The sequence below is a fragment of the Microtus oregoni genome, unplaced genomic scaffold (assembly GCF_018167655.1).
Source record: "Microtus oregoni isolate MIOR12 unplaced genomic scaffold, Mior012 000002F_ref0000024, whole genome shotgun sequence".
In the NCBI taxonomy this organism is placed as follows: domain Eukaryota; kingdom Metazoa; phylum Chordata; class Mammalia; order Rodentia; family Cricetidae; genus Microtus; species Microtus oregoni.
In genome coordinates this window covers 76,705,841-76,731,807 of record NW_024543061.1, presented here as the reverse complement: position 1 = coordinate 76,731,807, position 25,967 = coordinate 76,705,841, and the positions used below count along the sequence as shown (strand labels likewise).

Below are 25,967 nucleotides of genomic sequence, written 5' to 3'. Positions count from 1 at the left end.
CAAAGGGGAGAAGCATATTGGAAGGGAGATGCTTTCAAAGTTACTCCACAGCGGCAAAGAGTTAGCTTTTGTTGGACGGTCTCACAGATCAGGAACAGCTACAGATAAACAATCACTATCTACAACATGCCGGGGAAAGGAGAAACTGTCTTGAATTCCTAATTTGTGTCCATGTTTATTAGGGAGTTTTAAAGCAAGTAGAAGGAATATTAAGACATATGCAAATGGTGGCCGAGTAGTTGGGGGGGTGGCACATGGCAGTCATTTCAGCCGCAGGGAGGAGGCTGAGGCAGGAGGAACAAGAGTTGGATGTCAGCATTGACTGTACAATGAAACTCTGTCTCAGAAAATAAAGTTCCAGTAGGGAAAAATGTAAATTAAAATGTTTATTTTCATATATGAACAGCACAGCTAAAGAAGGGAAAAAGAACACATAGTAATAATTTTGAGCTTATTAAGGTAGTCATCATTTCTTACTGTTGGAGAGGTAAATTAATAAATGGTGTGGGCACAGATAATAGTATAAAGTAGCAAAAGCTGAAGTTAATGCTCAATAGATCATGTGCTTTTTAAACAGACACAGACAGTGGGAAAATGCAGAAAAATATTCAATGTTCTACAAATAAGAAAGCAATCTAAAGAAACATTCGTCTTTGAAATGGAGTTTAAGAGCTTTGGGTAGTTTGAGATATATGTGTATGCGTGTATATTAATATACTATGTGAAAATTCAGTGTGAAAGAAAGGCACGCATATATGTATGTAACACATAAACACAAATGCATGTATGTATGTATGTAACATACATGACTGAAAGCTGAGATAAAATCCCCTAGACATTAAAGTTAGTTATCTCTGTGCCACTAAATAAGTTGATTTGATGGTTTTTTTTCCTTCTTTACTACAATTGTTTCATTATAATTGGTACAATTAAACATCACCCCTAAATAATCCAGCCAAGAGGGCCACAGGATTTTAAATGGTCTCATGTAAACAACTTAACACAAAAGATAAAAACAAATGCTTCAAGCCCCAGCAGGCTGGAACCTCACCTCTGTTCTGAACAAGCTTTGGAGAAAACACGTTCCCTTATGTTGTGATAACACAACTCTGAGCCTCAGCACACTGAGCCGCCCACCATGGTCCTCACACTTTGCTCCATTATTTTTGGGGTTATATGAACACTGGGAATGGACAGGGTTCTGGTCTGACTCTCACTCCACAGCTGCCCACTAGCCAAACTTCGTGTCGAAAACACAAACAAACTTAACACATTTTCCTCAGTGGTGCAGTCACAGGGAACTTGCCCCTGCTCCTGTAAATAATCCCTCATCCCTGCTCTTAAAAGTTCTGTGATTAGGCTCCTTGGATCCCAGGAACACACAAAGATGTGAGGAAGACTAATTGGGAAGGGCAGGGGCTCAATGAGAGTGGGACAAGGGAGTAATGGGGGTACGTGAATGCAATCAAAATCCATTATACACACGTGTACAAATGCCATGATGAATCTCACTGTTATATATTATTCATCTAATTATTATGTATAGTTAGTATATACTAGATAAAAAAAAAATCTGAAACTCCAAACCAAGCAAAAGCAATCATCACAATGACAAAACCATAAAGCATTGGAAAAAGTAAGTAAAAGACTATTTATGGATAAATCCATAAGACCCAGAGAAAGCCAAGCTGCCCATAGTGAGGACAATCTGCTCAAAGCAAAACCCCAAATGACCTCCAGAGAGGCAATTGGAAGAAAAACAAACGAAATGTTTGCTAAGAATAGAACAGAGTGCAGGGGAAGGAAGGAGGGGGTTCCAGCCATCTGTAGGTAGTGTAGTATGAATTCAAAGCACTTGTATGGATCTTGTCATCTTATATATAAGACATCTGCTATATTCTTTAAGACAATGCATGAGAATTTCCAGCCGCTTTAGAGATGAGAAGTGAGAACCGGAAGCGGCGACCTGATTCGTGAAGTCCTAAAGCTGAGGCTCTGGCCCTCTCCCCAGGTTCCGGCTCGGTGTTATCTCTCCACCAGGATGGAGAAGTCCTGAAGTATGCCAATCAAATGAAAATGGTCAGGACCGAAAGGTCTGGTCTCCAGAGAGACCCCGAGGACATGACTACTTGAATTAGTCACTTTGGCCATTCCAGGGGATCGCATGGTGTGTTGAAATCAAGGAGGTCAGGAGTGTGGAGAAGGTTGGAAATGAGAAGAAATGTGTTTCTCCATCCCTGGGTTGATCGTGGCCAGGAAGACCAGCGCTCAGCTGGAGACAGATTCTGTCCTCTTGATTGGCATGCTTTATTGACAAGCACAGGGAAAAATCATTTTGTTCTTTGTTCTTTACTTATTAACCAAGTAAATTAGCAGGCAGCGGGACTCAAATGTGAGTGGGCTGAAGGACAATGTGAGATAAATCCACTTAGCATTGGAAAATACAGGTTGGACCAGGGAGAACAGAGAAACAAGCAAATTAGATAAATGAACAAGATGTTCTAGATCTAACCGATAAAACAGGCACAAACACACAAGCGACGGCGTCCATTGCTGAGGGAACTCAAGGGGAAAGCTAGGGGGTTGGAAAGGCAGGAAGCCACAAGACCTGGGCCAGACCTGGGCCCCTTTCATGACTTTGAATCTCTCAGCAAGTTCCTGGAAGGAAAGGCACACTTTCAAACGACTGTTTTCATGGAGATGTCAACCAGAAATGAGACTGTAAAGAAGGAAGCCAGATACCTAAAACTGTGGCCAAAAATAAGGGAGAAAACAAAGCATTGTCCTAGCTGTGCGGGAAGCCAGCCCCACGGAGACTGGCCTGGCTTCGGCGATTATCATACCTGAAGACAAATAGTGGAGCGGGGAATGAGCGGGAGGAACCATGTATAGAAAGGCAGTTTTTAAAGAAGGATAGTTGTCAAAAGTCTAAACAGTCTGTAATCAACATCTATAAAGTTAAAAGGGTATAAATGGAGGAAGTTTGTCAGATAATTCAACCAGCAAGATGCTTAAAATACGATGTCTTATGAAATATGGGGATTTATACATATTATATAGGAATATGTTTTATGAAATGTATATTGCATATAATGGACGTGGTTTTATTGCATCCTGGGATATGTGTTTATGGAAGTTGAAAACCAAAAGTTTGGGCTCAGATCCAGCCCCCATTTCCTCCCTTCCCACCTCTCCCTTATCCTCCCACCACTTTCCCCCTTCCAACTTCAGACGCTCTTTTATTTAGACTCTGAGTATAAACAATAGCGCTGCCTGTGTGCGCATGGGGGTGGGGTAGCTTCCCGTGTCCTGCTTCCCTGCAGAAACCTGACTGCCTCTCCCTAGAGTCACCCACCATTTGTCCACAGCACCCCCGTGCCCACATCCCCCTCTCCACGCTGGGATTTTGTCTGGTCTGATCTTATACAGGTTGTCCTTACTGTTGCTGCAGTTCACGTTGGCACCCGCTCTGCTGTGTTCAGAAAACAATGCTTCCTTATCATTATCTACGGCCTCTGGCTCTTGTTATCTTTCTGCCCCCTCTTTCATGAGGAATGCTGAGCCTCTGGAGGAAGGAGTGTGATATGGACTTCCCCTTTAAGGCTGGTCACTCAGCAGTCTCCTGCAACCTGACCAGTTGTGGGCCTGCCTGTGAGTTGCCACCTACTGCAACAAGAAGCTTCTCTGAAAGGGACAAGATCCTGCCTAGGATCTGTTTCCTAATTGTCATTAACGTATCTGAGTGTTAGTGGGTCATTGACCCAAACTACTGTGACCTGGGTGCAACCCGGCAACAAACACATTCGAATGACTCTGCTGAGCCTTGTTCAGACAGAACTGGAAAGATGGAGCAGGAAGAAAAAGCAAATAAAGATAAGAAAGTCAATATGGAACTCTGCCATTACCCTCCGGGCTATTTGAGTTATATTGCCATCTAGTGGTGCTTGGTGGAAGCTGCAGGAGGAAGAACAAGACATTAAAAGAACTGTCTGGTAAAGAGAGAGGTCTGGCTTGACCTTGTTCTTTTCCTCAAGCCTTCCCCTCCCACACGCTCCTCCAGGAAATGCTCTATTGTACCCTTGAGGCCAGGGAGTGATCTTAAAGACAAGTGATTTGGATTATAAAGAAGCCTCTGTACTTCGGTGTTCGGTGTTCACACACACACAGAGATCCTCTCTGGCTGTCACTGGTGGGCTGTGCAACGTGGCCCGGAGCTGTCCTTCCAGGGTGAGTCCATTCTAAGGCTTCAAGGGAATGAATGACTTGGGAAAGAAACAGGCAGAGGGAACATTGGTAAATAACCCCGGGGGAATTCTGGGGTTTAAGAGGATGGGACAGCGAAGGTGGATTGAGACTGGCAAACCTTGAAACCAAGGGAGACAGATGCACAAATAGAACCAGGAGTTGTCATCTAAAGTGAATGGAGACAGTCACATGGAGAAAGAAACCAAAGCAGTGGAGAACTTATTGACCAGCCTGTCATCTCAAGTATACGTCAAATGGTATCTGTCCTACTGTCTTCCTTTGGTGGCCCTTATCCAGATTGACTGCCACCTTCAGCGGGCTCCATACTACCCAAAAAGCTTTTATCCTGCTGGAGACACATCTACAGGCTCCATGTCCCTAGAAGGCAGAGGAAGCCAGAACAAGTATAGTTACTTATACACAGTATAAGAGGCTAACACCTATGTATTTTGTACTGGGGTCGTCTGGAATAAACACAGCAAGAAAATGAGAAAGAGAGATGTGAAATCACCCCAACAGCCCTATTAAAACATGGAGTTGGATAAGGGGGGGCTTTCGGTCAAGTGCAGACTTAAGCATACATATTGCTTCAGTTCTTACCTCTGTCTGGACCATTGACATCCGGTATGACCTCATTTCCGAAACCAGTCCTAAGATGTCCACGAATTCATGGTCTCGAATGTGCTGCAAGAGCCTGTCCAGGGCAATGAAGGTTCCTGTTCGTCCCACGCCGGCACTGCAAAAGAAGGTTCAGATGGCAGGTGAGTCACGGCAGGCTTCCCTGCTGTTGGAAGCCAACCAGAAATGCCTAAAGCCGCTAGCCCCGTGGGGAAAAACTCTCCTAGCACAGTGTCTTCCACTTAGCTGTGTCTTGAGAATGCAGACGTGGTTAGTGTTGCTCGGGTGTCATATTTTTTGACCATCACTGATTTTGACTTAAAGAGGCAAGAGTTTGCACCACTTCTGCCCTGGGGTCTCTGGTTTTGGAGGAGAGTAAAGATCATTGGAACTGATCCTCCCTCCCCCTGAGGTAGGGTTGCACAATATCAGCCTTCTGTCTCAGGAACCTGGAGCCCTGCTCACAGGTTCGGTTTATATGCCCACTGCCTAACTCTAGCTTAGGGCCATAGACCTTTGTACATGTTCAGCTCCCCGTCACAGATTGTGCCTTCATTGATCTGCCTTAGGAATATGCACGAAATTCTCAGTGATCCTTTAAGTAACTGCTTTAAAGTCAAAGCTAACGCTTGAAGGCCTTCTCATGCGGTCTCCGGATCCCAGCGCTCAGAGTGTGGCTAGATGTGGACCGCTTTTGCCAGCTCTCCACACAGGCTCCCCCTCTCCGTGTCAAAGCCAGCTCTCTTCTCTTCTTCCCATCACTCAGAGGGCTGAAGGCTCTGAACTCTAAATCACACTCACATTGTGGACAAAGAAACGGTCAAAGCCAATTTACATGTGGGATTTGCTAGAGGAAAAAACCAAAACTAAAAGCCTCAAGTTCAGAGCTCAATTTGCTTTTTTTATTAGATAATTCTTCTCTCCCGGGGCTTCTCAGAGGAAATGATCTTCCACTAAGTATGCCCCTGTCAAGTCCCACCCTGAACAGTACCTCCTGGCAGCTGTGGAAGGAGTGTGTGCCTTTGACCCCACAGCTGCAAGCCGCAAGAGAATTGTTTGGAGAATAATCTCATTTTTCAGCGGCCTGCTTTGAAACTGCGAAAGTCTATGGTGGGCAGATGAGAAGGACTGGGTCCTCCTTCAATGGCAACTTAGCGGCTCACCAGCACTATTGATCCTGAACATTTACACACTTAACACACACACACACACACACACACACACACACACACCACAGCAGAACACACATACATACACACAGCATCAACATGGCTTATAGAGACAAGGAAGTAGATCCCAGGTTAGCCATGTATTTGCTCTTGATGGGCTTATTGCTAATGCCTGTCCTGATATCCCTACCCTACTTCTGCCTCTTTGAGTCTGCCCAACAGTTTTATGACATTTTGTCATGAGGATAAATTTTGTGTTCACTAGTGGGAAGGCAAGGTTTACACTAGAGGTAACACTTCATATAAAGAATGAGTATGAATTGTGATTTGAAGTAATGTTAGAAGTCGTTCATCCCATTTTACTTTTGCTTCTGAAATTCCAGACGCAATTTTAAAGTGCAACCATATTTATCAACATACCGAATACTTTTATGTTTTCTTTCCCGCTGCTTTCTCTTAAGTCTGTTTAGACTGTTCTGAGTCATGAGAAGCTTTGTAGAATTTGACCTGAGATTTATTGTGCTACATTCACTCTAGAGTTCAATGGTGATGTCACATGGTATTTGGCCTTTGGAGACCCATATGTGGAGATTTGAATTGTAATTTTTTGCTCTGGTTGAGTGAACTTTTGTAAATCTTTGCATCTCTCTGTTCTCATGTTCTTTTGCTCTTAAAATTGGGATAATAACATCTATTTTAAGCTGAGCATCGTGGCACATGCCTATAATCCCAGGACACAAAAAGCTGAGACAGGAGAATGACTGCAAGGCTAGTCTGGGCTAAAGAGTGAGTTTAAGGCTAGACAGGGCTACAAAGTAAGATTCTATCTCATTAAAAGCAAATTAAAAAAATATTTCCCACAGTCTATAGAAATAAATGAACCATATGATAAGGAAGCAGTAAATACAGTAAGACAACTAGACACGGACTCAAAAATCATAATTAATTTATACAAAGAAAACCATGGTATATATGATGGTTAACATTTTCAAGCAAACAGGACCCAGATTCACCTAGGACAGTGGTTCTCAACCTTGTTAATGCTGCAACCCTTTAATACAGTTGCTCATGTTGCAATGATCCCCAACCCTAAAATTATTTCCATTACTACTTCGTAACTGCAATTAGTCCTAATGTAAATATCTGATTTGCAGGATATCTGATATGTAATCTCTGTGAAAAGGGTTGTTCAACTCCCAAAGGGGTCACAATCCACAGACTGAGAACCACTGGCCTAGAGACAAGTGCCTTGCCTGGCTGTGAGCAAGTTTCTAGACAGGTTGACTAGGGTAAGAAGCCCAACCTGAAGGCAGGCAACACCATTGCACAGGCTGTGGCCCCTGCTTGAATAAAGAAGAGAATGCTGGCCACTGCCAATATTCATCTCTCTGCTTCACGACAGTGGCTGCCTTAAGTCCTCACCACCATGATGTCCCACCAAGACAGACTGAACCCTTGAACTAAGTCAACTTTCTTAAGTGGTCATTGTCAGCGAGACAGGTAACTAACAGTAAATGCCAGATGAAGGTTACCTGCAGTGGATGATCATGGGCCCTTTGCTCTTGGTGGCTTGCTGTCGGACCATGAATACAAACTGCAGGATGCTCTCGGCCGCATTTGCTGGAGGCACACCGTGATCAGGCCAGGCCGTGTAGTTGAAATGCATGACGTCCTGTGCCTCATCAGCCTGTAGGGGAGAAACGCCAAAGACCATGGATTAGTCTCTAGACCTGGCATGGCCCGAGCCACTATGGCTGGTCCTACATTCTACTGCTCTTTATCCCCATTCCCTTTCCAACTCTGAGCCCTGGCATGGTACTCATCAGGTCCTGAAAAGAAAGGTTAATCATAATTGTACAAAGCCCCCAAAGATGGAGACACAGGCTAACCCGTATTTATTAACCAGCGGCTAAGAACAAGAGCGTATGTCGACTCAGGTTGACACCCTGCCTCTGCTATTCTGAAGCTGCCTCAGGCCTGGCCAATGAATTTTTAAAAACTATTGTTTGTGTCCTACTTGGGGCTCTCTTCCAGCCCAATATATCACATTCCCTGCTGGTGGAACCACTGGTCCTTCATCCAGAGACATTCTCTAGCCAATGAGCTTTCCTGGAAAATTTCCAAGATATCACATTCGTGTGCCAAAGCATCCTGGAGATAAAGACTATTATCAGCGTGCAAAAATCCATCTCTGCATTGGAATGGACCAGCACTAGAGTGCCACTCATGTCCGGCATTCTCAGCTGAAGTACAGCTCCAGCGGGATGCACAGCTGTATATGGCACCTCACTTCACTTTAAGATAGATATACAGCCCATCAGTAAGGATCTTTCGAGATCAGCTCTGCTTAGTCTCCAGAAGTTATAAGAATAATTTGTTCCCTTGTTAACTGTGAGGCCGGTTCCCAAACCAGGCTCTTCTCAAGTATCTGGTTCATTGCTCATCCATCAAGCTTGCAAAGATCCTACAATCTGCTCTGGATAGAATATTCTAGCAAACGTTTAGATGGTTTGGGGTTCACGTTTATATTCAAGTAGCAAAGAGAAATGAATTGCAAAGAGCAAAACTGTATACTCTTAAGCAGAATTTGCATCTATATCAGTAAATTTTTATGTAAATAAAAGGTGCAAATACATGGTAAGATTTACAGTGATAACAATACCATCACTTCAACTATATCCAAGGTCTCTCTGGCTCCCAAGAGCGTACGCCACTCACAGGCAGCATAAAGCGCTCAGAGGCTCCTGTTCCAGGCACACAGTGTAATAAAGACCGTGAAGATGTGTGCTGACTTCCCTTACGGTTGTCTTCCAGGAATATGTCACCAAAGTTACCCCTCCATAATAAACTGTGCAAAAGATTAACTATTCAACACCCTGAGTGTTTCAAGTTAGTTGCCCGATCGTCTGGCTTGTCTAGAAAGGCTCATAAAACACACCAACTCTGTTCACGTGCTGATCATCGTATTGTCTTTCCACATTCATATTCCAATATAGCTAATCTGAAAATGTTATCAGCTAAAAAGTACAAGCGGATATAAAACAAGGAAAGCCACTAGGGTCCTTAGTCTCCTTTCAGCTCCAGAGCAGGGCCATGGAACTGGCAGCAGCCTTTCCAGGTGATAGCAAAGCCCGACATCCATGGGAATCAGTAACTTTTTGATATTCAATTCACACCAGTCTCTACGTGCTGGGAAGTAGCAAGCTGGCGTTAAAGTCGTTTTCCTTGCTTAAATGAGAAAACCCTTCTGTTTGATCTGACTCGGCTATCCTGAGTTATCTTACTCTGATTTTCTCATTATTTGTATCGTGTTGAAAAGATTCTTTCGAGCTTTACGCATCTCAATATGGAGCAAAGAAAGAAGGGCGGTGTGAACAAAAACTGGAGGGGAAAAATTGCTTGTCTGACCAATTTAGGTTCTGCCAGTTTACTGCCTGAAGAGGGCGCCCTGCCACCAGATGCTGGGGTCCCCTGAGCCCCCTTACAGGCAAACACGTTGTTTGTTGCATTATTTGTGGTCACTGAAAGATGGGGCTGTCATTTAAGACCAAGGACAAGAAGCATATTATTGTTCACACTATGATCTATGTCAGTCTTCCCTGTAAAGGGAGCAGGCATGAGAACAGACCCTACACTGTCCTCTATTTCTTTCCCAGCTCCCAGATGCAAACGTGGAAGATTTGTTCTCTATTCTTTAGCAATTTGCACTTGCTTCCCCGCTGAAGCAGCCCAGAAAGCAAGCTCAGTTTAAATGGCATTAAGATGGTGAAATATCACCAATGGTAGAAAGTCAATTGACTCGGATAGCACTTCATTCATTCTGAAACAGCTCATTCTCAGATACGTTCATTGCGGAGAGAAAGAGCGCTTGCTGGGGAAACCGACAGTGCTGGAGGGTGGAGGAGGCGAAGAAAGAAAACCGCTGTGGATATGTGCTTAGCTGGAGCAGTGTGCAGGGGACTCCAAAGCAGGCAAGGAGGGGTTCAAGTCTCAGAGCCTGGGAAGGCTTCATAAAGGAGTGTCAGTAGTCGAGTTAGCTGCTTGGGGAACAAAAAAGAGCTGGACAATTCAAAAGGAGGAAGGGACAAAACAGCCTGCTACACACACACTGGGCGTGTGCATGGACTTTTTATTTTTTACACATCCCAGAGAAAGCTACCGTTTACAGCTGGTAGATAAGAACCGGTTTATTACGTCTACACCAGTGAGTGAGCTGCTGAGTGCTTCTGTTGCTGTGTTGGGTAACCTTTGTTTACATAAAGAGTTAGCACACATTTTCTGGAAAGGGCCAGGTAGGTATTTTAATATTTTCAGATATTGCAGCCCTATAGTTTCCATGGGAGTCACAGACAATATATCACAAATAAATGTGGCCTGTGAGCCAACAGAACACTAGGCACACTGAAGTTTGAATTAATATTTCCTGTGAAATAACCTTTAAATTTTTTTTTCTTGAAGGGCTGGGTCTTAAGATGTGTGGTTAAGGTGAGCCCCATACTCCCTGTCCTCCTGCCTCAGCCTTCTAAGTGCTGGGTGGTTGATATGTGCCACCATGTCTATGAACAGCCAAAGGCCATTTTTGTGAAGGAGGAACTCCAGGATTTGCATCTGCCATCCAAGTGCTAGGCTGGTTGGCTGTATCTCTAGTCCTCCCAACATTTGAAAGCCCGGAAGCCACGCCTAACTGTTGTGGGATATTTGATCACACTGTGTGAAGACATGCCACTGTTTTACCTCATCTGCCTGAAACACCTTCTGTTTGGTTTAAAAGAGGCGAACAGCCAATAGGTAGGCAGAAGAGAATAGGTGGGACTTCCAGGCAGAGATAGGAATTCTGGGAAGAATCTGAGAGGCGGGGTATTTGCCAGCGAGGTTGGAGATATGGTACCTAGGAGAGGTAATGAGCCGCGTGGTGGAACACAGATTAATATAAATGGGTTAAGTTTTAAGAGCTAGTTGGGAACAAGCACAGGCTAAAGCCAAGCTTTCATAATTAATAAATAGTCTCCATGTCATTATTTGGAGCTGGCAGTCCAAAGAAAGAGCTGTAAAGCTCAGGGTTCTTTACAAAACAGGCAGTGGGTACATTTGGCTGGGCCACAGGAGTCAGTACATCCTCTCCTGCTCAGTGCCTGTAGGAAGGGGTGTCTCTGCACATAAAAGAACAAGGCAAGAGGACTCTCCATTTAAGTTTTCTTCTCAGCAGACAGCTCATTGCCAGGGGACTGGACTGGTGGACATGCTTTACTATTGACAGCAAATTGAATAACCTTGGCTGATGTGAGCACTGGAACCTGGCACTAACACGGGCAACCCTCAAAGTCTTGTCAGCTGAGACAGAAGCAGGTAATGGAACAGATCTTTCTGGAACTCTACCTAACTCTAGGAGAGACATTAAGGAGGTTCAGACATTAAAACCCAGAACAGGATTCTAACTAGTAAGTGTCGGTTCTGATGTTTAATTGAAATGTATCCACGCTTTAGGTATTTGGTGGTCACTCTTATCTGATTAATGCAAGTAATGAGAACCCCGCCCCATCAGTGTGATTGACAGCCCTGCACAAGTTTGAGAAAGACCAGTGCAGATGTTTCTTTCACCTCCTCTGGCCTTCAAAGTCAACATTCCCTCCAAAGCACACTTGATGAAAATAGGGAGTAACTGTCTCTTGCAGGCAGCAGCAGGGCAGAGCCTGAAATGCTCAGTCTTACATAGTGATGCTTTAATCTCCAGATTCTCATACGGGGGTACTGGCTGGAGAGTGTGGGGCTGGGGGCCACCCTCCCTGTATCTGTTGAAAACTTACATAATTGATTCGGAAGTGTCTGCTGGCCCAGTCGTCCTGTTCTTCCTCAGAGATCATCTCCACGGTGATGTCACCATAAGCAATGGGTTCTTCTGTGAATGGCCAGTAGTGGTCACATTTTACCTAGGCAAAACAGTAGGATTTTTATAAACAAACAAACAAAAAGAAGCCAGGGAAGAAATAGAGTATGTGCTTACTGACGGGCAGCAAGGACCCTCATTTCAGAAGAAACGTGCAGCCCTGTGGTCAGGGTGAAACCTAGGCAAGTGAGTTGCTTCTCTGATTAGATACAATATCCAGGGCACGAGTGAGATGCAGATGGGGGTACTCGTGGCCAATAGGCACACAGTGCGTCGGTACTCACCCTCCTTTTCTCATTGCATTGAGTGAGCATAACAATGATATGAGACTTCTGCTGGAGGACCATCTTCCAGAAATCGTTTCTGGTTTCCGGCAGTGGCCCCTGGGTGGCGATGTACTCCTGCGGTGAGTTGTATCCCTGAAGGATGAATGACAAGGTTAACACGTCAGCAGCCACCTTCACCCGCACACACCTGTGGGGACAGCTGACATTCTGCTGGTGACGGAGCTGGCAAAGGATCACACACCTTCACGGCATTTTCTCCTTCTTATCATGGAAGAGGTAATCAGAGGGACTGTATGGGTCGGTGTGATCTTAAGTTCTTTATGACTTAAAGCCCTGCGATGTAGGAGCCTATCAAATTATGTCCACACCTTTTTTATGACCACCACACTCTTCCTTGCTGTTTTAAATGCACAGGTGCACAGGTGTGCCCTTTGAATCTGGGCTCAGAACTCTAAACACAGGGAGAGACTCTTTGGCGTCACCCTCTTCATTTTACTCTGCTGGTCTCTCATGAGGGTCTGAAAGCCGCTCCCACTACCGGAGAGTGGTTCTCAACCTGTGGGTTGTGACCCTTTTGGGGGTCAAAAGACCCTTTCACGGGGGTCACATATTAGATATCCTGCATTTCAGATGTTTAGATTATGATTCATAACAGTAGCAAAATTACAGTTATGAGTAGCAAAGAAACCATTTTATGGTTGGGGGTCACTGCAACATGAGGAGTTGTATGCAGGATCACGGGGTCAGGAAGATTGGGAACCACTGCATCCTGTTCTGAACAGGAACAATGGAAACTGCTCAGTTGCTCCCTGGGCTCAGTTGCTGGCCTGGGACAGCTGCCCCCTCTTCATCTCACACACCCACACAGTCCCTATGGTCTCCCACAGCCTGGATGGTGCAGTTTTGTGTACTTGGATGCCCAATTTCCTTTTCTACTCACAGGGATATAGTTGGCATTAATGTAGTCTGCTCCTTCCTCTTCATTCATGGACACTAGTCTCACTCGGCTGAAGTCATCTAAGAGGAAGGACAAAAGACACATTAAAAAAAAATCTGAATGGAAGGAAAATTATCCCAAGAGTCTCCATAAAATATCAAGTTAACTCAAACCCTGAGGAGGGAGCCAATCTACTGTAGTTCTGCACTAAAGACCTCCTGTAGCCTTAGCCTCTCCTGATAATACATGATCAGCTTCCAGCCATTCGGCTCCTCCGTCTCTGCAAGAAGTATCTGCGGGCACTTCAGGCAGGAACTAATATATCTTGTTACCATATGGAAAGTTATAGAACATAGCTTCGATGTATGATTCCTGTCTTACGAAAGGATCCCAACAGCCCATGACCTTACACAAGGAACAGAAGACTCAGGGGCCTTTTGAAATTATTATCATTGTACTATGAATTTAAATTTCTTATTGCTGAATATAGAATTTAATCTTTAAGGCATGTGTGTGTGTATATGCATGTGTGTTCACCCACGTGTGTATTAAGAAATAACTATTATTAAATGAACAAGCATATCTACCATCTCACATTGGATTCTTCGGTAAAAGTATGTGGAGTCCACTCTATAATAAAATCTTCAACGTATCACCCAACAGTAGTGACTATTGTCCTTCCAGTGTGTTTAGACCCCCAGACTAAAGTGTTGTCCTCCCAACCTGTACCTCCCCACCCCAATTCCTGTTCGTTCTCTTTTGTGTTATCATACTATTATTGTAGACCTTTTTGATTTTAGTTTTTCGTCTTGGTTATTTCTCCTATTCTTTTCCTTTAGTTTATTCTGAAATATAATGTTAATTCCTTTTTTAAAACATTTCTCTATGTTTATATATATTTACATATATGTATGTTCACACACACACACACACACACACACACACACACATTAACCCTATGTGGTGTTAAGCTTCATCAAGAAAATCCCTTCTTGACAGTAGCCAACTGTCAATTGTACTTAAGTCCACTCAACAGGACCCGGTACAGGAAACTGAGGTGCCTCCTCAGTGCTGGTGAGGCATGGCTCTTAGAGGAAACTCTCCAACCACCACCTCACTAGACCAGAATAATTCCTAGCTGCATTCTAAATACCTACACTTATGCCCACAGGGGAGTGTACCTCTTACCCTTCATAGAAGAACCTCCCCTTTGCAGCAGACAGAGACCATTACAAAAAACCATAACCAGTCAAAATGCAGAGATCATGGGTGCCCAGTCTTAACCAATACATCTACAATTCAACTCCTGCACCTAACCTCAGGGAGCATTGTGGAAGAGGGGACAAAGATTGTAAGAGCCAGAAGAACAGGAAGTCTGCTTGTGTCTCCTAGAAATAACAGGGACACTATACTCATGATATCTTAAGAGTATGGATGCCTTAGCTGGGCGGTGGTGGTGCGCGGAGCACTTGGGAGGCAGAGGCTGGTGGATCTCTATGTAGGCCCGCCTTGTCTACAAGAGCTAGCTCCAGGACAGGAACCAAAGCTACTGAAAAACCCTGTCTTGAAAAATAAACAAACAAACAAACAAATGAAAAGAATATGGATGCCTAAAAAGAGATGAAACCGAGCAACAGAAATAAACATACGATCATAGAAGGGGGGTCTCATAGACACCACCACCACCAGACAAAGAGCCACAGGCAGCTAACAACTGCGGAGAAAGGAAAAATAAGGCTTCCCTAGGGATGAGCTCCCTAATTGTTTATTCAGTTCCAAGTGGTCAGCCCTGAAGACACACACACGTGAGCAACACAAAATAACCTGAGCAGGTTGTATTCATATATGTAACAATAATGACCAAAGGAAAAGTGGTCATGAATTGAAAGAGAGTAAAGGGGCCTGGGAGAAGCTGGAAGGAGAAATGAATGGTGTGATTTATGTTTTAATTAAAAAAAATTTTAAAGAAAATTGCTTTCAACTATATTATATATTGTGATCCCATTATTCCCCTGCACTCTCCACCTTTACCTCTCTGTCTCCTTGCTTTGTTGACTTTTGTTTGTTTTCATTTTTCTTTTGTGATTTTTGGGCTGTGTGTGCATGAGAGAGAGAGAGAGAGAGAGAGAGAGAGAGAGAGAGAGAGAAAACAAACATATAAAGCTGGGTAGGTGGGGAAATGAGGAGGACATAGGAGGAATTGGGTTGGGAGAGGACAAGTAATATGACCAAAATAAATTATAAGAAAAAATTTTAAACAAAATCATTTCTCAATTACCGAAATGTATTGGCTTTAAAGTGGCCAAATTTTGTGACTCCTAACTTAATTGAATTTTAGTGAATGTGGAAATTAGGGGAAGGCTGTTATGGGGGCTTTTTCCTCAGAAAAGCAGATGTGAAATGTTATTATTATAATTCTACCTGATTTTATCAAGCAACCACATGAAGAATGGTGATATCTTTCTAGAACTTTTAGTATCCTTCTTTCTGTGTTTGCCTTCTTGACTAGCTTGCCCTGAGGGTAGTAGAGATGAAAAAAATCAATCTATATTACGGGCATCATAACTGTCCTATGCATACTTTCTATTGCCTCTCTCTTGAATGTTGCTTTTTATTACAGAATGCTAAACATCCGCTTAACTAGGCAGACGGGAGAGGAAGGCGCTTGCTTACCTGCGGCACACTGCCTTAGCTCCTTTCTCTCTCAGTGAATTCACAGAAAATATTTACTAAGAGCACAGATTAGCTGATCCCAATTTAGCTAGGCCCCTTTCCCAAAGGGCCAAAAGCTTAGTCTCTTCTGCTCAGATGCAATTTATGTAAAAGCAGTGTAATGAAATCTCCCTCCACCAAATAAGATCTATGCTTTAGTTAGGCACAGGAAATCGCTGCAATAGCCCTGAAATTCAGACTGCACCTGAGTCTGGCTGGGAACTAGTGAAACAGAGTAAGCAGCAGTAGCAATGCTTTAAGCCTTTAAAAGACAGGGCTGGGATCAGGGCTGTGGGCCAGCTTACATGGCAAGATGTTCGTGTAGCGGTTTTTGCATCGGTTCAGTGGAAGATCTGCAGCGAAGTGTGGAATATCCAGTCCAATCAGTTTCAACTCCTGCAAAGGAGAAAGAAGAGGTTTGAGTTCCTGTGCACAGTGTGGACTGGACAGCTCACTCTCCACCTCAGACTCTGTGCAAGTGAAATACTACGCCCTTGGCTACCTGATAATGCAGTGGGCTCATTTTAAGGGCGGAATGTGTTAATCCACTCCCTTCTCATCAGCTGGCTCCAGTCGCTGAATCTGGGTGGAACTTAGTGGACATGGAAGCTCACTACATGTTTGCTTAGTTTGGTTTCTTCTGTCCTTCTAGCTTCAGCCAGCCAGAGCCCATGGCGGGGAAAGCTGCTAATCTCAGGATGCGGGGCCAACCTGATTGGGACCCACAGCCTGAAGTAGAGGCCTGAGCATTGCAGGCCCTTGATTTCAAGGTTCTCTGTCAGCACGACAGCAGTGAAGTGCTGTCAGTGTACCGTGGAGACAGCTTGAGCTTCTCACAGATCTTCCAGAGAAGTGAGGTCTAAGTGGGGGGCTTGGGAAAGGAAACTCTTTCCAGGTTTAGGATGAAGAGGGAAGCTCACATATAAACTGTTCCTATAAACCTTTCCCATTCTATGAGGAGATGTGGGTACCGTTTTTCTCATAGACAATAAGCCTCGATGAAGTAATAAAAAAGGAGAAAGGGGAGAAAGGAGCAGACAGCAATCTCCATGGTGTAAAACAGAGGACGAGCAGTCTCTAAATATCCAGTGGTGGAGCCTGAGAAATGAAGATGAACCGGTTGTACTGAGGCAAGCCCTGGGCTGGAAGATCGCGTGACCTCAGCTGACCTGTAGGTTGTCCTGGGAATCTATTTCCAAAAGAAACATGGATATTTTCATATAAGCAGGTGACTAGTGCAGTTCAAAGGGTTAAGTGGCTGGAAGAGGGGTCCCAGCTGTCTGTCCCTGTGTCTTACAGAACTTAAGGAGCTTGCCTAGTCCCAGGTCGCCCAGCTGTCCACATTACCGTCTACCGGGATGGCCATTTCTGGGATTCTTTAGTATAGAACTGAAGCAGCAAATCTAGCAAAACCATGAAACATTTCTTACGATGTATTTTTATTGTTTTGATTTTGTAGGTGTGTGTCTGTGTGTGTGCCCTGTGAGTGTGCGCTGTGGAGAGCCTCTGTATTTGTCCTTTGTTATATAGTATGCCTCATTCTATAAGCTGACCAGTCACCAGACATATTACTTATATTTAGAGAGTCCAGTATTTTGTACATGTGCGTATGCATTTGTGTGTTGGCATGTATGTGGGTGTGCCTGTGTAGGGAGGCCCGAGGTTGACATTTGGACCTTCCTCAACTGTTCTCCATTTCTTTTACTGAGGCAGGGTCTCTTATTGAGTCAATCTGCTAGGCTAGCCAGCCAGCTTGTCCTGAAGATCCCTTGTCTCTGCCTCCTGGGTGCTGTGATTACAGCGGTCGCCGCTCTCGCAAGGACCTTATCCAGGCGTCGCTGACCTGAACTCCAGAGTGCTTGAACTTAACTAAGGAAATCCCTTCCAGGGGTGCAGCAAGGCCCACAGGCTTTACTCCTCACAACGCTTCTCAGCAGTTACTTTAAGGAATCAAAAGCTAGAAGCTTGCTCGGGAGGAGTGATTTTGGAATCTCTGAGAGATGTTAAGGAGAGAGACATTTGAGGATGTTCCAGGCGATGGAGCAGGAAGATTGTCACATCCTTCGCATCTCGATCCAAAGCGCATGCTTCAAGAGCTCTCTTCCCAAGAGCTCTTGATTCTTCAGGAATCAAGGTTTTGGTCTCAGGACTCTTTCACGTTGGACGTCCTTGCTACTGATTTTATCAGTCCACATTGGCATGCACGATTGCTATCAACATGAATGAAATAACCTCAGGGGCCCAGATTTCTCTTTCTTGCTGATGTTTTATCATATTTTGGCTTCTCAACACTACAAACTCCTAAGCTTTTTGGAGCAACTGGTGTCATTCTTAAAGATAAACTGGCAAGTTGGTACTTCAGCACAAATTTGAATCTCCCCCTTATTTCAGAAAAAAACCAGTGCCATTGCAATTGTACAGATTTCTCATTTGAAGGGTTTTCAGCATCTTGCTATATTACTCTTGTGCTATACACAAAAAAATGTTTACAAGTGGGCTTTCTTTAGAAAAAACATAAAGGATACTTTATCAAAAACAGTTAATTTGTCAAATACCTTCCTTAGTTCTGTGTGCCACATATAAACTGTAAGTCTTTTGAAAGTGGCTCAGATCTCCTCAACATCAATCAATTTATCTCCAAATACATCTTATAATTTCTCCATTCTTTGCTGGCTTATAGTGCTATCCAATAGAATAATCACACTCAACAAAGGCAAATGTTGCCCTACGGCTACCGGCTACCAATTGTGAAACACTCTGATGGTATGGCTGTGTTTGTTTCTGCTTTGTCTGGCTTGGGTCTATAATGACTCCTTTCTTTGCCGTTGCGTGGATAAAATCAAAACTCCCCTTCACTCCCCTTCCATACCCCAATTTGGACACAGACTAAAAAGCCACTGGAAAAGACACAAAAGGAATCTTAGAAACAGGCTAGGGCTGAGAGCTGTTAGTGCACATGGCAGCTGACTCACGGAGAGACCTGCCACCGACTGTTCCCTTCCCAGATGTAAAGGCCCTAAGTTGGTAAGAGCCGCTTAGTTGACTGAGCAGCCTAGGTGTAAATCAGTCTTGCAGTAGAGCAGCAGCGGTGTGGACACTCGAGCCGCTTTGCGGGCTTCGCAGTTTAGCTTGTCACCAAGTGAAAGATCAAAAAAGCTTCTAGTTCAGTCACTCCCGTTATTGTCTCTCCAACCATATGGAAACACTGAGACTTAAATCTTCATTAAGACAAAGTGTAGGGGTGATGGACTGGAGCCACATAAGTCATTCTTGGGTTTCTGTTCACCTGCTTTGCTTCTAATATAGCCAGCCAGGTTTTTACGTATCGTAGACCTCCCTAGAGTGTTGAATGGTGTTCACCAAGAAGCGTGTCCATATTAGATCCTATGGATGTAACCCTTTTGTAAAAGCTGACAGAGATAAATCACTATGGATCACCAGATGAGAAGCCACGGAAAGATGGGCTCAGAGTCTGGCTTGATGCAGCTGCCAGTCCAAGAACACCCGGGGCCACCAGAAACTGAGCGAGGTAAAGAAGTGCCCTCCCGGAAGCCTCCAGAGGGAGAGAGGTTCCAATGACTCTGCCTTTCAGCTCCTGAATCTGACATCTGGGAGGGTAAACATCTGTTAAGCCAAGAACACTGTGATGAATTGCGAGGGGCCTGATTTATTTACCCAGGCCTGCGGTGGTCAGTACTGGGTCAGAGACTGTTGAATCATTTAACTCTGGAGAAAGAAAGCACAGGCATGTGTACAGTGTTTGTTCATGTGTGTATGTGTGTTGTATATGTATGTGTATGTACGTGTGTGCATGTGTGTTATGTAAGTCTATGTATGTGTGTATGAGTGTGTACGTATGATTGTGTGTGAGTTTATGTGTGTTCTGTATGTGTATGTATGTGTGTACGAGTGTGGGTGTGTGTGTGTGTGTGTGTGAAAGAGAGAGTATGTGTGTGTCTATGTGCATACTGAACATAAGAGATTTGTGGTTTTAACCAAATGTTGTTATTATTTTTCAGTCATGAGGGCTGAAAAGCCCCAAACCAAGGTGCCAGCAGTGTAGATTTCATTGTGAATCTGCGGTTTGTAAGCAGCTGTCTGGCAGCTCCCATGTACTCCCATGTCCCGTCAATGTGAAGCTCATGGGAAGAGATGGCAAACTCACCCGTTTCTCTTCTGGTAAAGGCTCTGATCTCACCACTAGACTCCCAGCTCCATGACTCTGTCTGTCCTAATTATCTCCAAAGGGCCTGGTCTTCAAACACTGACAGCGAGGCTGGGCCCTCAACACGGATGGGAGGAGCATAGTCAATCGGTCCTCATCTAAAACAAGCGCCAGCTGTGTTCTCTCTCAGCGTGAGCTGCCTTGAACCCAGAGGACAACACTTGGTGTTTACTCTGGATAGACTGTGCATTTGAGGCAAGTGATCTGGGTCAATAGACCTCGTATCCACAGGGGAGGAAAGGGGGAGGGAGCAAAAGTGGAGGTCTCATCTGCAGCAAGTTAACAGCACAGTACAGTTGCAGTGTTTGCTTATCTTCAGGTGACCATCCAGGGGGATGAAAAGGCTTCGAGTAAGTTGTCTAGTGTGGTACTGTAGTCTTCTGGGATGCCAGGACAAGGTGCCACAAATATACTGACTTAACCCCAAATCAATGTATTGTCTCATAGCTCTGGAGTCCCTAAATCTGAAACCAAGGCATCAGCAAGGCCACATCCCCTCTGCCATGGCTGTGGTGGGAGTTTTTATTGCCTTCCCTAGTGACGCATTCACCAACAGCTGCACATAGTATGGCTTCTTAAGGTTTGACCATTTTAACCATCTCCATCCATCACAGTCCTATTGGGAAATGAGGTGTCATCCTGTGGTTAGAGCCTCGGCAGATGAGGTAGGGCACAATTCAGTCCACCAAACACACCTCAGGGAAAGAGTCTGGCATTGATGGGAGTCTGATGGGTGGGTAATGGAAGAGAAGAAACAAAAGCAATCTTCCCTAGGGAAGTCTACAATAACTCTCAAGGACCCGGAGAACAAGATGCAGTTCATATCAGGGACGGCCCACAGAGCAAGGCTACAGGGCTGAGTATAGGCCTCTGGAAACTGATCAAATGTCTGGGAAAGAAGGAGTGAGAGGAGAGAAAAGTCAAGTCTTGGAGCAAGGAACTTGCGCCTAAACACAGATGGAGCGATTTGAGGCAGCCCATTCCAGTCAGGACTCCAGGGAACGGGCCTGAGGAACACATAATATCAGCCAAGACTGAGCACATCAGAAAGAAAAGATCACCTCTTGCTTGAAACTCAATCTTATGTTCACCTTTGTAGCCATATTTCTAAACAAAGAATGTGAGGGTCTTGTGTTCTCGTTGACCACAAATGCCAGAAATCAACGGGAGAGCAAGGGGTACGTGGAATGCCTTGGGAATGGCCCCACCTCACTCTCTGAAGTCTGGCACTTTCGGGTCCCTCTAATCAGAGACATCAGAGACGAAGCTGTCCCTTTTCGAGTTCCCAGCCTCCTTAAGGAAAAATGCGTGCTTCTTTCAGACAAATAATCAATCTTTCCCCTAGTTGCCAAACCAGAGACTGAGGGAAAGAGAATTTATTCAGAGACTAGGAAGTAGAAACTGATAGCTTCATGTATGACTTAGAGCTGTATTGGTAATATATGTAAATCTGTTATCTTCAGTTCGTGTAATGATTTCAAATGCTGCAATTTCTCCCTGCGTGTCTGGTCTTTCAATGTCAGTGCAGAGATGAACTCAAGCAGTATAAGCTCTCAGATGAGCAGAGCAAGTCCTTGCATTCGCTACTAGATTTAGCTAGAGTCGGCTGCTTCAGTCATCCGAATACCTTCTCAAGGCACCGTTACAGCCAGAAGCATTTCCCTCTCACATTTCAGTAAATACAAATACAAAATACTACGAAATCTGATGTCTGCTACATCAAGGTGAGGCACATACACAGAAAGCAGCCGCTGGGGCTCAACGCTCCCCTAAAAACGGTGAAGAAATCATGCTCACTCTGAGAACACTGTGGGCTGTGGAGATGTGAGAACGAACTGGAGACTGTCGTGGAGAAGGGGAAAGCAATCAGCGGATCTCTGGCTGAGTGAATGCTTGCCGGAGATGTAAAGATCCCCGTGTTTCCCACTGAATCATGCACACAGAGTAAACATGGAGCCAAGTATATTCCATACATGACTAATAATGTTCTAAGAATAAAGATGTTTGAAAAAAAGTGGTTATTGATCATAAAATCCCTAATCATGTCTCCAAAACCTGGCACCATGGCTGCACTTCTGGGTCTGCTTGGCTAGGCTATAGTGCCCAGGGGTTTGGCCACATAGCAAACTTGCTATGAAGTTGGCAAAATGTGTTGACCTCAGCAGACTCAGAGTAAAGTAAATTACTGCTTGTACATTGGGTGGGACTTATCGAATAAATTAATTGAATTAAGAGGGAAGGTAACTCCCTGACAGAGGAGGGAATTCTTCTCCCTACTGCCTTCAGACTCAGGATTGCAACCACAGCTTCTCTGTGGTTCACCAGGGGACAGCTTGTCCTGAAGATTAGACTTGCTAGTTGTCCTAAGCCAGTTCCTTAAGACAAATCACTCTCTCTGCAATCCTGCTGGTTCTGTGTGCACATCCCATGGGGTTTTCGGGGGAACTATAACACACGAGCGTTGTAAAGCAACGCTGCACGGTGCTTCTCATGAAGCCCAATGTTTGGGGAGTATTACTGGTGGAGGACAATTCCTGACTGCACACCTTGAGGAACATTTAATTCTCCTGCTATTCTCCCACTGTATACCATTAGTAGCCACCACCCAAGGCATTCACTAAAGCTGCTCCCACACCTACCGCACTCTTTGGGAACTGGCTGGCTCATGCTCCCTGGGAAATGACTAATAGAGTTCAACCTACCTGTCTTATAGGTGAAGAAATTGAGGTTTTGAAAAGCATGACACAACCCCCACATTGACTTATCAGTGGCCAAATAAATAGAAATCCTTAAATACAAATACAAATGTTCTGAACTAAAGAAAGATGTTCATACATATGTTGAACACATAAAAACCAAGCACATAATAAATTGGACATTCAACATGTAGAGTATACAATTCTTTTTAACATTTCTGCATGGTATTTAAAGCTAGTACATAAATTGCTGATTGTCTGGCAGTGCCCCATCTTTGTTCAGGAATATGGCTATCCCTCATTTAAGGTAACTTAGGCATGTTATCTTGCTCAGAAGACTTTATGTGACTCTTTCTGCTTTAGTAGTCGGTTAAAATGGGCACCATGACCCAGACTGTCTAGACAAAATTCCCTGTTAATTTTCAAAACACAGATGAGCAAGAGAACATTATGTGTAGGGGTAAGAAACATGTAGAGGAGGAGCAGAGGACTGAAGAGGGGGAGGAGAGGTTGGATACTGTGGTAGTTTGAATGTAATTCGCCCCCATAAGCTCATAGAGAGTGTGGCTCTGCTGGAGTAGGTATGGCCCCGTTGAAGGAAATGTGTCACTGTGGGAGGTTGGCTTTGTGGTCTCATACATGCTCAAGACACTTCCAGTGTCTCAGACCATTTCCTGCTGCCTGTGGGTCAGAATGTAAGAGCCCTCAGTTCTTTCTCCAGAACCATGTCTGCCTGCAGGCTTCCATGTTCCACCATGTTGATAACAGACTAAACCTCTGAGCTGTAAGCCACCTCAATTAAATGTTTTCCTTTATAAGAGTTGTCGTGGTCATGATGTCTCTTCACAGCTACAGAACTCCAGTTAAAACAGACACTGAGTTTTCTACCAAGAAAAAGGAGTTGCCTTGCAGTGAAATAAAGCAAAGTCAAGACCAGAGGGGAATGGAAGTGAGGAATGAAGGGGCCCTCTCAGAGATTTGGCTCGAGCTTCCAGCCATCCCTGAGTCCGACCCAGAGTTTATCTACTTGGCCCTTCCTTTACTCCCACGAGATATATTAACATCTTTCCAGTCAAGTCCCCTTTACTTAGGTGTAAGCTGGTTAGATTATGTTTCACTTACCATTAAAGTGTTCTTTTTTGTTTCAAATTAAAAAATAGCATTGAAATTTTTTTTTGAGACAGAGTTTCTCTGTGTAATAGTACTAGCTGTTCTGGAACTAGCTCTTGTGGACCAGGCTAGTCTTGAACTCATGGAGATCCACCTCTCTGCCTCCTGAGTGCTGGGGATTAAAGGTGTGCGCTAGCACTGCCCAGCAAGCACTGAACTTTTAAATAACTATACAATCTAAAACACAGTAATATTTGCATTTTGTTTTGATGGCATAAACCTCAGCAGAGGTCATGACCTTTAGCTGTGCCACCAATAGCATCTGTGGTGGCTTGATGAACAATGTCCCCCAGAGGCGAGTGGGTTTGAGCAACTGGTCCCCAGTTAGTGGCACTGTTTGAGAGGGTTGCGGGACTATGAGCTTTGCTGCGAGACATGCATCCCTGGGGACAGGCTCTGAGACATTACAGCCTGGTCCCACTTCCTTCCTCTCTGTGCCTCCTTGCTACCAGGTTTGCCGCAAACTGCTGCCGCCATGCCTTCTGCACCACAATGGACTCTCTGATCCTAGAACTCTAGGTGAAAGGAATCCTTTCTTTTCTAATTCACTTTTTATCAGGGTATGTCTTATCAGAGCAACAGAATCTAATCTCAAAGTAATTAAGAAACTTTTTACTCAGGTTAGAGGTGTGGCCACACCGTCATTTTCCTCTCCAGCCTTATAGCCATCCAACTATTCAGTTTTTTGTTTTTGTTTTTCTTTACAGAATTTTGGCTCATTATCAGTCTTTTAAAAATATCCTCCTTCTAGCGACTTACTTTCTGAACTGCTGTTCTTACTGTAGAGCCTGAAATATAATTAGATTTCTGTTATTTGAGCTGCATTATGAGGGTACTATTGATAATTTCATATGCACCTGCAGGGAATCGATAACAGGCCAGGCTTTTGGGGAGATTTATCAAGACATGGTAGTTAAGGGGCTTTGAATTTGGTAATGAATAAAATTGTTCGCGGGTCAGTGAGACGGCTCAGTGGTAATGGTTCTTCCCACCCAACCTGATGATCCCATGAGTCAGATCCCTGGGCCTCATGTGGTGAAGGGGGGACCTGGCTCCTGGAAGTTGTCCTCTGACCTACAAACACATTGTAGCTCACATATATACATACATATGTACATAAAACATAACACATACATGCACACATATATGTATATACACACAGTAAAAGCAATATTTTAAAGATTCTTTTCACCCTCAAGCTCCCTGGAAAAATGCCCATACCCAGACTATTCCTGGCCGGTGTTGACTAAAGTGGTCCTTGGCTGACGAAGATAAAGAAGAAATGGAAAAAAATAAATGTGATTAAACCAGTTACTCTAATGGGAAAGAGAACTTAGAATTAAAAGGAAAACTACAAAAGATCAGAGTCATTTACTTTATCCGGAATCATGCCTCAGTGTAGCTGCTATGGCGTCTGAGGCACGTGAGGGGCCACGGGGCAGCAGAACCAAGGCCCTAGTTTGCTCTGCCCCTTCGTCCACTGTTTATGCGGGCACTGGTGTCAGTGTGGAATCCTAGGGAAGGGAGTGCGGACAGTGTCCTTCTCTGTCTACACAAATCATGAACAATTCTGTCCTCCCAGGGTTTCAAAAGAAAGAAAGCCAAACAGCAAGAAATGTTCAGCACCGTTGTTTGGAAACCCAGCTTCATGAGTGCCCTGCCCTTGGCTGTCACACTCGTAGGAGACACAGGTCTCTACTTGGTCTTGGGCCACCTGAAGACGCACCTGGAAGGCAAGTGCCATGCCAGTTATTGGTTTTCTTTTCGTCTTCTTTCCTCCTGACTGTTCTTGACTTTTCAAATATGTCATCTCCTGGTCTCATCTAGTCACCCTTGACCCCACTCCTATTCTCTCCCTCCCTGCATTTAGGCTCTTGGAACTCTGGCCTTCTAGACAATTGTGGAGGCTCATTGATCTGGTCCAGAAGTTAAGCTCCCACACCCCCAAGAAATCAATAGCTTTCCTTGCTTAGCAGTATATCCCATGTTCCACCCAGGGAGCAGGGAAGTGATCCCACTGTAAA

General features: G+C 44.4%; 1 protein-coding gene across 3 annotated transcripts in view; it reads right to left on the bottom strand.

Annotated features, from left to right (window-relative positions):
- Ptpro (protein tyrosine phosphatase receptor type O) overlaps positions 1–25,967 on the bottom strand; it is a 219,757-nt gene that overhangs the window by 3,448 nt on the left and 190,342 nt on the right. For all 3 annotated transcript variants that reach the window (XM_041640812.1, XM_041640822.1, XM_041640832.1), the window contains 6 exons: positions 16,158–16,248; positions 13,144–13,220; positions 12,201–12,335; positions 11,837–11,959; positions 7,565–7,719; positions 4,846–4,981 (listed from right to left, as the gene is read on the bottom strand). In XM_041640812.1, the coding sequence (XP_041496746.1) occupies positions 4,846–4,981; positions 7,565–7,719; positions 11,837–11,959; positions 12,201–12,335; positions 13,144–13,220; positions 16,158–16,248 (717 nt within the window). The remainder of the gene's footprint in view (positions 1–4,845; positions 4,982–7,564; positions 7,720–11,836; positions 11,960–12,200; positions 12,336–13,143; positions 13,221–16,157; positions 16,249–25,967) is intronic.